At 40.4% G+C, this 11,250-nt stretch overlaps 1 protein-coding gene across 1 annotated transcript; it reads right to left on the bottom strand.

Annotated features, from left to right (window-relative positions):
* On the bottom strand, positions 2,479–7,412 carry LOC8080262 (transcription factor E2FB). Its single transcript, XM_021463378.1, has 13 exons — positions 6,849–7,412; positions 5,624–5,795; positions 5,415–5,471; positions 5,252–5,337; positions 5,063–5,151; positions 4,928–4,982; positions 4,158–4,210; positions 4,022–4,072; positions 3,896–3,944; positions 3,751–3,816; positions 3,565–3,659; positions 3,252–3,468; positions 2,479–3,177 (listed from the first exon to the last, which is right to left on the bottom strand). The coding sequence occupies exons 1-13, from the start codon at positions 7,263–7,265 to the stop codon at positions 3,112–3,114; spliced, it is 1,473 nt and encodes a 490-aa protein (XP_021319053.1). The 5' UTR covers positions 7,266–7,412; the 3' UTR covers positions 2,479–3,111.

The following is an 11,250-nucleotide window of genomic DNA, read 5'->3' on the forward strand; positions in this document are numbered from 1 at the left end:
CATGGAATGGAAGGGAGTGTGATATGATATTGTTATATAGGGGGATGATAGTAGTATGGGTTTACTTTTCTTTGACCAAATCTTTGGAAAATTCATTGAAAATGACTGGACAATTATAAAAAGGTCCATTTCATGTATTCCCTTTGTTTTTTTAATATAAGGAATATATGTAGTAGAATTCAACTTATTTCAAGAAAAATATCATGAAACTAACCATTTTAAATAGTTTATGACTTTTTGTGTAGCTAAATGTGTGAACAAAACAAATCGTTAAGTACAACTTCAACTTAAAATAGGACGATCTCGTAACTACATTTAATAACAACATTTTTACTTCCTAAAATCACAAAACCACTCTCCATTTACAACTTCGGCAAAACCATACATTTATTAGATATAAAGTACCCAAATCCACATGATGTAGCCTTGCAAAAGTGTGAGCAAGACATGTGAGCCTAATCTTCTTGAATAGCAATTTAGCAAAATAGAATAAGGAGTGTCATGCTATCACAAATGTGGGCCTAAATCTACTTTTGGATGTCAGGTTGAATAACAATACATAATATATATTACACAGAATCACTTATTTGTGAGTGCAAGGGGTAGTAGTGAAACATATAAATTATTTGTTTACAGTACCCAAAAAAAAGTAGTAACATAGTCATCACCTAGTCAATCAAATGTGCCCTGGACCACTTGTACACTTTGTACCTTCAGTGCGTTTTTCCTTGCTTTTATGGATGCATTGACGTTTTGTACTGCCAACATGGAAGTGATCATGGTGAAGTTTCCAAAACAACGCAATGTATCCTAAATCTAGTCAAAGTGGAACTACTTTAGGTTTGATTAAATTTACAAAAAAAATACTATCAATAGGAAATATATGGAAAAAAAAAATAGAGAATGTATATATCACAACAAACCTAACCATACTTATTTAGTATAATAAATATTAATATCCTTTTGAATATAAAACCTAAGTACCTAACATGGTTTAGAAGTTCCTTCCTAGACTGAGGAGGTATATTTGGGAAGAAACATATCATATGGATACTAGTGATCATATATACGGAGATATCGACACATGTAATAAGAATAGAAGGAAGTGTTGATTTCAATTGTACTCAGCCCGTCCCAGAAAGAAAGTTGTTATGGATCATTTTTTTTTTTAAAAAAAAAATGTGACTAAATTTATAGAAAATATGTGCAATATTTATATCTCCAAATATATTTAATGTGAAAGTATATTCAACGATCAATCTATAATACTAATTATGTATTACAAATATTAACATTCTTTTATACATAATTGATCGAAGTTAATGATACTAATTATGTATTACAAATATTAACATTCTTTTATATATAATTGGTGATGAAAGTGAAAAAAAAAATTATCTTTTTATGATGCGAGAGCGACTTGTATTTTCGAAAAGAGGGACTACTTTTTTTAAAAAAAAAACAAAAAAAAAACAAAGGTCCTTGGAATCACGGAATCAGCATAAATAAAACTGCAGTAGCAGCAGCAGCAGGTCGCTGCTCCCGTGGACGGCGGATGTCGCGCGCATCCAGGCCAGGCCAGGACAGGCGGGCGGAAAAGGCGATTCCCATCGCATGGCCGTGAGCCCCGCGACGCTCACGTCCACAGACCACACCATGCACCAGAGACCCACCCGGCGAGGCGCGGCGAAAAGAAGAGCGGCTCGCCTGGATTCTCTACTCCACTTTCACCTACGCGTCGCTTTCGGGCCTTGCATGGACTGCACAGAAATGGGAGCCTCTCTCAAACTGATGGTGACCACCGTACCTAACCCCATGCATGGCATCATACAGTATTAGGCCTCGTTTAGTTCTAAATTTTTTTACAAAATGGATATGGTAGTATTTTCGTTTGTATTTGACAAATATTATCCAATTATAGATTAACTAGACTCTAAAATTCGTCTCGTAAATTACAGGTGAACTGTGTAATTTGTTTTTATTTTCGTTCATATTTAGTGCCACATACATGTGTCTAGAAATTTTGATGTGACGAGAAATCCCAAACCGGTCAACAAAACTTATCTAGTTGCTCGACCGGAGCCTTTTTGCTTAAACTTATTTGTCGAAGCTGTCAGTCATTCAACGGTATTTTTCTCTTACAACAAATCAGCGAACAATGCTTTTAACTATGATTTTTTAGACAAGCGAACAGGCTCGCCCTGCTGACCTGTCCGTTGTGCCAACGTTTCGCTCTCGTTTCAGGGGAGCCTGGCCTCATAGTCGGCCTGTCAATGGAAGATCGGATGGGCCCAAGTCTGTCATATGATGATAAGGTGCCAAAAAAATGGTGCTATATGTATGTGATCTTAAAGGACCTAGCGAATTTGAGATAAATAGTATGCTGATCAATATACAGGAACAAGCCAAAGAAAAGCGGCATATAGGTACAACATAACAGAATCACAGTTATTAGCTCGAACATAGCACAGCTTGAGGTTAACCAGTGTCATATCGCACCAATGAGAAGACAAAATGCACCAAATACAGACAGCACGAGCAAAGTTTGAGTCCACAGTAGAAACAGAAAAAAAAAATAAAAAAAAAACAGCTTCTGCTATGACAAGATTAGCAAGGCACCGAACGAGACCGTACATCCAATGCATTCAGAAACCATAACATAGATCATGTTAAACAATTGTATAGCCTCTATAGATCTGCTATTGGTAATTGACGGTGATAGTCAGTCAGGATGTACAATATTACTGCTCTTCAAATAAACGAAGACCAGGTAACAAAGATGGCCTTCTTTCAGACTGTGCTGCCCTCTAACTTGATATACACAGTCAGTTCAACCAAAAGTGAAGGCCAATGGTAAGTATAAGCCGAGACCTACTACCACACTTGCTGATTCTATCTGAACTGTCAATGAAACAGAGTAAGAACTACAATCATGCTGCCAATGTACAAGATCTACTGCCTACCATATATCCTTTGCTTTGTCGGTTAACGGGGGCTGGAGCATGGAGATTAAAGGTGCTGATCCAGCCCCAATGCAATTGTGCACTGCAGACTCATTCTATTTTGTCTAAGGGACATGTTAGAGCCCTAAGTCTGATGAGGATCCATCCACTATGTGCCCCATTCATCTGTCATACTAACATCAACGCCAGAAGCAAGCCAGTAATCAGCATCAACCTGCAAAAGCAACAACTGTAAGCGTAACGTTAACGAGACTGCCATGATGTCTGATGTGGAGTAGGATTCGTTACATCGGAATCTGATGGAACGATTCTCAGAATGCCATTTTCTTGCTTTCTGGATGGTTCTGTTGTATGCATGCAGCCACCATTGCCCCATTCCTTTTCCAGTGCCTGAGTTGGATCACAATCCATCTGCTGCAAAGCTTGAGAACTATCAGTCGCAACAGCAGGTTCTAATCTGTCTGCTGCTGCCAGCTGGTCTGGGTTAAATATCTCCTGACGGTCACTGGTGAGGGAACATAAAAATTGGCCACAAATTAGCATTTTCAAGACAGAGGACAGAGGACAGAATTCTACAATTAAAACATTTATCGTAGCTTACCTTATCAAATAGCAATCAATAGGACCCATTGAACTTCTCAGGACAATTTTGTAGTGCTGCTCTTGCAAACCCAGATTTCCATACATGTCCTGATCCTGGTAACAAAATAGTAAGTCTTACAACCACACAGACGTTTCACTTACAAGTCTACTACTATGAGGCTAATGGTATATCAGGATTGTGTACCGCATTAGGGTCTGGAACTTCAAGACAAGTTCCATGAGGAGCATTTATAGCGATAAGAGTGGATCCCTGCAGTAAATGGGAATCTTATTGACATAACTTCATAGTTTGCAAGAAAGAAAGAAAATTCGTTCTGACAAGTTCTAACCTGAAAGTGAGGAATCTTGTTTATATCTTCCTTCAAAAGATATAACAACCTAATCAGACAGATCAAAGGACTCAGCTGACTATACATCCATAAAATTATTGCAGATACAAGAGATTAGAATTTTACTTTCTTTTATCCTCATCTAGGGTGAGCGTTTGCAGTTTCTCTTTTGCTTCCCTGCACACAAGTAATTGCTAATCAAAAGGTAGGGAGAGGGAAAAAGAAGGGAGCAGGACGCATCTCATTTATGGAAATAACTTACCTTATTTCATCATCCAGCCTGAACTCTTCATCATAAAGAGATTCAAGTTCTTCCTGCAGATAATCAAAACGCACAAGTTGTTATAATCATATGATTAGATGGAAGTCTACAGAAAACTGCAGGCAAATATGATATTCTTCAAATGTAGTGTCGTGTTTTCATGAACCGTATTCATTAGAATTAGAGGATAACCATTGCCAGGAAGATAGCTAGGCAAAGTCGGCTTGGAGGGAGACTAGAGTATTGGGGGATTTGGGATTAATTCTTCTTCGTTGCTTGAGTTGTTGTTTGATACACCACCACCCTTTAGAGAGAGAGAGAGAGAGAGAGGGAGAGAGGGAGAGGGAGACTCATAAGTTACTAACTGTCTAGAATATAACAATCCTCAACAGACCATCCTAATTCCCTTGCGCCTGATACTCTTTCGCTTTGCATAACCATGTGGCTGGCTTGCTACCTGGGGCGAGCCACTGGCCCACGTCCCATAACACGTGTAAGAAAGGGGAGGTTGTTCGTGGTCTGATGTCTGTTTTCCAAATTTTAGATTTGTGAACAAAACAGAGACAAAAGATGAGGGTCACAATTTTCCTCAAATAGTTAAAAATTAGTGTTAAGATTGAAAATAATCAAGCAACTAACATATTTATTTTTCAAATAGGCAAGAGACTTGCACATCACTATTAGGTAGAAGGAAACAGTCAACATACAAAGACAAAAAAAAGGCCTAGAAATGAAAAGTAGGGATTATATAATCAAGTAGCATACTGTACCTTCAGTGAAGAAATTTGGCATTCTATTTCCTTAGGCTTTGACATGTCAAATCCCCTTTCAATACATATATATTTCATCAGTAGAAGCTAAATAACTGTAAAATATGCTGGAAAACAGAAACAGATGACACTCACTTCCAACGAATCATATTCTTAAGTCCCTTTTCAATTAAATGAACACCTTCTAGAACATTTGTTATATCATACATCCTCCTTTTTTGCACCTGCAGAATAGTTACAGTACATCAAGGAGCTTGACCCCCCCAGATTAGGAATGCAATATAGGAAAAAGAGGAGGGGGTATGTGTTTATAACAAAGCAGACCTCCAACGTCTCAGCTGCTTTATTCAAATCAAGGGTCCCATCTTCAGCTCCTTGAAGCAGGTTGATGAACTTTTTTGTCAGCAGACCTGGTAACAAGCTAATGATAAATAAACAAGCAAATCTTAAATTTCGTAGAGGGGAGAAGGGGAGGGTAGAAACTGACTTAATGAGTTGTCATAGCGGCAGTGGTTTAATGAAGATAAAGAAGGATCAGCATCTCCTGAATAAAAAAATGTGAGTCCATCAGCTACAAGTAAAGGCCAATAAATGGCCATTGAACAAAACTAATCTGAAGAAATGACAACATGGAACTTTTACCATCAAATGGATGCAGAACATGCAAGTTAAATAAGAAAATTAGCAACAGCATACCTTCAATTGCTCCAGAATTTGTGTTGCCCAGGTTGTGTTTAGAAGACTTTACTTTTTTTATCCTCTTGATAGCTTTTACAGGTCCAGGGGTAGTCTCCTTATCATGCCCTTGCGCAGTCTCTACCATGTTGTTTTCAGATTGAGAATATTCTCCACTGTTTTGCTCATTCAACTACAATTCCAAGAAGCGGCAATCATATTAGGTTAGGCAGATAAAAGACAATGCATACACACTCATGAAATCTTGCATACTATCCGTGGTTAAGTCCTGCACTATAAGTAACAGGACACTTTCATAATGCTAAATAGCATGAGGTCTCAAACCCAAAGCCCTTGACATATGGAGATAACAATCTACGGAGTAAACTTTAACAGACAACTGACAGTAATTGTTTATGCATTTACTCCTGCAGAACCTGTTCCAAGGCATGATCTAAGATAACGACACGACGATGCCTTGCAAAGAACTGAAAAAGAAAATGTGTGCAGTCTGCAGAGCAGTTCTTCCAACATGGGAAGCACCACAGAGCATAATCTGAAAGTCTTATTCAAACCATACACGACTCATCATGTACAAGCAACTATCAATTGATAAATCGCATCATGGATGCTATTCCTGAAACAGCCAACTTCACAAGTAGCCCTGCTGATGCCACCAATGAACCAGACTGATTCAGTTCTCACATGCTGAAAATGCTGCCTGTACCCATCATTGAGGAAAACTGAAGCTTCAGTGGACACCCAAACCCAGATCATAGTCCCTAGACACATATGCCAACCCATGATGACACAATGCTGCTACCACAGAATGACTCTGAACGATTTGACATACTGCATCACCATCACACAGTAAACCATTGGAACAGACAACTACACAGCCAACGAATTTGATAGGTTAACTTAAGCCATTGCCCTCGATTATGCAACCTCTATTCGTTATGGAGCCAAGCTAAAGCAGCAGAGAAATTAGCGGACACACTAGCTCCCCAATTTCACTGGTGGCATCTACCAAAAATGCATAGCATCAAGGAGCATCGGATGATCCAAGCCAGTGAATGATCAAGCACTATAATCGTCAACGACAACGAGCATCGCAGGGTACCAAAAGACGGAAAGACCACGAGCTAGAAATCAACTCGAACAGCAGCTAGCTTAGCTACATGGAAACTCGAACAACAACCGCTAGGGGGGGGGGGGGACCCCAGCGGGAGGTTGATCGACTCACCTGTGCGTTGGGCTTCCCCGCCGGTTCTGGAGCCGGAGGCGGAGCCATCGTGCCAGCTTGCTGCGGCGGCGGCTGGTCGGTGGAAGCGGATGTCGGAGGCGGAGGCAGAGGTGGGGCCTGCGCTGTCGCCGCCGCGGGAGCGGGAGCGGGAGCGGAAGCAGCAAGAGCAGCAGCGGCAGGAGGAGGAGGAGGAGGAGGAGGAGGAGGAGGAGGAGGAATCGGGGACCTGACGGCGGCGCGGGGCTTGGAGGAGAAGATGGGGATGGGTGTAGCAGGGGCGCGGAACAGTTGGACCCTAGGAGGAGCCTGGACCGGCGTGCCGGGCGGCGGCACTGAGCTGCCGCGGCGGAGGTAGACCTGCGGCGGCGGCGGCGGCGGCGGTTGGGGAAGCGGGAGGCTGGAGGAGCCGCCGTCCATGGAGACGGGCGGCTGAGAGAGAGAGAGCGCGCGCGCGGGGGGGGAGTAGGGTTTTGATTTGCGAGTTGCTTGGTGGGGAAGGGGAAGGGAAGCGGAAGCGGGAGCGGGCGGGACGCGGGACGCGGCGCGGGGGGAAGGGAAGCTTGTGGGCGCGGAACGGGGGGGGGGAGAAGCAACGGGGGGGCGACGCCGCGAGGGAAAAGGGTGGACAACTCGGCAACTCTTTTGTCTCGCTTTTTCTACGGGATATATTAGGCTTATTATTATTTTCTCTCCACCTTGCTGATTTTTTTTTGTATATCATGGGTTTATTTTCTAGCGGAAGAACATCTGACTTCGGCTTTCTTTCTCATGGTTTTGTGTTTTCCTGTTGATTGATGATTTTATTAGTGTATTGCTATTTTTAGCATTTTATTAAGAGCAGTAATAGATTTTTATATGAAATTAGTTAATTTTTTTTGGTGGTTGAAACTGGTTTTTTTGCATATGAAATATGTTTGAATATGCTCTAAGTCGACCGTGTAAAAAGGGCTAGTGATAATTTAGCCTACATAGCCTTGTTCGTTTGGTTGATAATTTATGGTATAAAATATTGTTGGTTGATTTATTGTGAGAGAAAAACATTACTGAATAGCTGACAGATTCGTCTAATAAACTCAAACTATTTAGTTATGAGCTTGTATTTCTCTAGTACTACCAGCAGCAATAGTCACAACCTCACCGGTGCAGCGGTGCTATACTAAGCCACGACCACAGCAACTGTCGTGGCTTTGTCCCTCTCGTCCTCATAGTAGCTGCGCTTTTTTTTAGGTGATAGCCCCAGTACTCCATGATTTTAAGAGGTTATTTTCTAGGCGCTAGTTCACATAGTATTGCAAATAAAAATAGCATAATGTAATAAAAAAAACTTTTATCGATATGCCCAGGAATGAACAATCGTAACTTTGTTCTCGAGGAGAATAGAGTAGAGTATTGTGTTTTGTATAACCATGTTAACACGGGAAGTCATCGAACATCAATATATTTTCAAGTTCATGATGAATAGCTACTTGGAAAGAAAAAGATCGTCTGACCACATACCAGTTTGGCAATCCTATTGAAAAGTGCAGACAAAAGTTAGAGAAGTAGTAAAAAAAATCATTAATAATAATATCAAAATATGCAAATATTAAGGAGCCAAACAAATTCGATTTTATCAGATATATAGAATGCTAACGTTGATGATTCAAATTAGTATAGTTAGATTAATTATAAGATATATTTTTTAGAATTTATCTATTTAAAGTAATAAATGCTAATAATCTTTTTGATAATTACCCAAAATTAATGAAATTGGCTCTGATCCTACATAAAAAAATTCAACCCATCCAATCAAATATATTGTACAAATGTATGAAATATTAAGTATAACTGTACAGTTTGTATGCATTTTGCAAGATAACAATTTAAGTCTAATTAGTTTATACTTAGACATTAATTAATATAGTTATAAATATGCTACGGGACTTTTTTTTTTGCGAAGTAACATGCAAATCTGTGTGCGGTGCTCTGTAAATCCATGGAGAGAGGCGAGTATTTAGGCCTTGTTTAGTTTCAACAAATTTTACAAAATAGACATTGTAGCATTTTCGTTTGTATTTGGCAAATATTGTCCAATTATAGATTAACTGGGCTCAAAAAAATTCGTCTCGTAAATTACAGACAAACTGTATAATTAGTTATTATTTTTATCTATATTTAATATTCTATGCATGCAGCAAGATTCGATGCGAAGAAAAATCTAAAATTTTTTGCAGAGTTTTTGGAAACTAAATAAGGCTTTATATTATTTTTTACAAATAAAAATATGGAGTCGTCATTTGTTGCGATGCGATGTGATGCTCCACGCAGAGCTGACGACGGGGCAACGTGGTGCAGGCCAGGCCTATCTATCACCGTACGGGCGCCGCACGCAGCTAGGCATCGGATTCCTCCTCCTATCCGTTGATACCCGCCTGCGCCGCGTGCGGGTGCACGGTGCACCACAGTTGAGGAACATGCGGCCTCAGTTACTGGCGCGTGGGGCCCAGACAGCTTCACGGACCCGCGGTGTACGTGCGCTCCGTCCGTGTAGTACTAGGTTCCAGCGGCGGAGCGGGAAGAGCCGCCAGTAAAAGCCAACTTCCCGCATGTCTCTGCCTCTGACAAGGCGGCCGCTGATGGAACGTGGCCCACATGTCAGTCAGAGAGAGTCTCGTGCCGGCTGCCGGGTGGGTGGCGGGACTGCTTGCGGGAGGGAGGTCCACGCACGTGCTTGTCTCGTGGGCTTGTTTGGCCGGGACCGACCGGGATCCGGTCGGGTCGGGTCGGGTCCACGCGCGCGGACCCCACTCGTCAGGCTCCGAGCGAAACCGCGCGAACGGCCGGTCTGCAGCGCGCCAAATCGCGTGGGCCCCACCAGCTAGCGCGGGATTGCAGCGTGGCGGTGCCTCCCGTCCCGCCGCGGCTCTGTCCGTTCCGAGGAAAAAAAAAGACGCAGCAAAGAAAATAATTATGGGATATATGTCGGTTATAGGTATAAGTTTGACCGTATTACTATGTATTTAAATAAATTTTTTTATAAAAGTACTCATTCTATAACTAATATAAGGATACTTATTTTATATTATGAATATTAGTATTTTTTTATAAAAATATACAAGTCTTTTCCTAAAAAAAATACAATTCTTAGTAATAATAATTTTTTATTTACTGGAACCATAAATTTGATTAAATCTGTAAAAATAGTAACATTTACAATACTCAACAAATATTATTATATTATAATCATGGAATATATTTTTACAGTACATAATCATGTAAAAGTAGTAACCGGGATCCAGTCGGAACAGGTCCACGTGGCCACTTGGGTAGGGCGTGCGGACCCTATGGTCACACACGGCCTTGTTTAGTTCCGAAAATTTTTTAGATTTTGGTACTATATAGTATTTTCGTTTTTATTTGATAAACATTGTCCAATTATGACTTATTAAGCTTAAAAGATTTATTTCGTAATTTATAGGCAAACTGTGTAATTAGTTTTTATTTTTATCTATATTTAATACTCTATACATATGCCACAAAATTCGATGTGATAAGGAATCTTGAAAAGTTTTTAGTTTTTTGGATGAAGTAATGCCTTGTTTAGTTCACCCCAAAACCAAAAAGTTTTCAAGATTCCCTGTCACATCGAATATTTCGGCACATGCATGAAGCATTAAATATACATAAAAATAAAAACTAGTTGCACAGTTTAACTGTAAATCGCGAGATGAATCTTTTGATCATAGTTAGTCTATAATTAGACAATATTTATCACAAACAAACGAAAATACTACAATAACAAAATCCAAAATCTTTTCCCATCTAAACAAGACTAAACAAACCCACAGACGGTGTGGACGGCTAAGTCACATGGGCCCTCCAGCCAGCGTGGGATCGCAGGGTGGTGGTGGCTCCCGCCCACGCGCCCGCAGCTCTGCTAATTCCTTCGTTACGGAAAAAAATATAGTAGAAAAAATTAGGATCGTGCCCATGCGTTGTAATTGTAATTATAACGGGAACAAAATCGTCTCATGATTACGGCAAGAGTTGCCTCATATTTATACCCCTCCTAGGATATAGAGTTCTACTTTAACTCTATTCTAGCTCGTAACACAACTTAAATCGTAACGTAACCAAACTGTATAAATATCTGACACATATCTAATAGGTTGCATGGCGAACCATGTTGCATTCTACAAGAACTCTATATCCTCCATTTCATATGTAGCCGAGCTTCAAGTTTTAGGGGACATTTTAGAGTCATCAAATAATTCTAAGCAAGGAATAAAAAGATAGTTAAATGCCCAGTGTGGCGTCCAAGCCCAACAACACTGGAGGCCCATATAAAAAGCCCAGTGGGAAATTTTGTAACCTACTCCCTCTCAACCTCACGGACTCCTTCCTCTCAAAAAAAAAAAAAAAA

The sequence above is a fragment of the Sorghum bicolor genome, chromosome 6, assembly GCF_000003195.3.
Source record: "Sorghum bicolor cultivar BTx623 chromosome 6, Sorghum_bicolor_NCBIv3, whole genome shotgun sequence".
NCBI classification, from domain to species: Eukaryota; Viridiplantae; Streptophyta; class Magnoliopsida; order Poales; family Poaceae; genus Sorghum; species Sorghum bicolor.

Excerpts from the sequence above, each read along its gene's own strand:
- LOC8080262 (XM_021463378.1), bottom strand. The coding sequence starts at position 7,265 with ATGGACGGCGGCTCCTCCAGCCTCCCGCTTCCCCAACCGCCGCCGCCG. Across the intron at positions 5,152-5,251 it reads AAGCAGCTGAGACGTTGGAG|GTGCAAAAAAGGAGGATGTA; the intron begins GTCTGCTTTGTT and ends ACTATTCTGCAG. Across the intron at positions 3,660-3,750 it reads AAGTTCCAGACCCTAATGCG|GATCAGGACATGTATGGAAA; the intron begins GTACACAATCCT and ends TTTTGTTACCAG.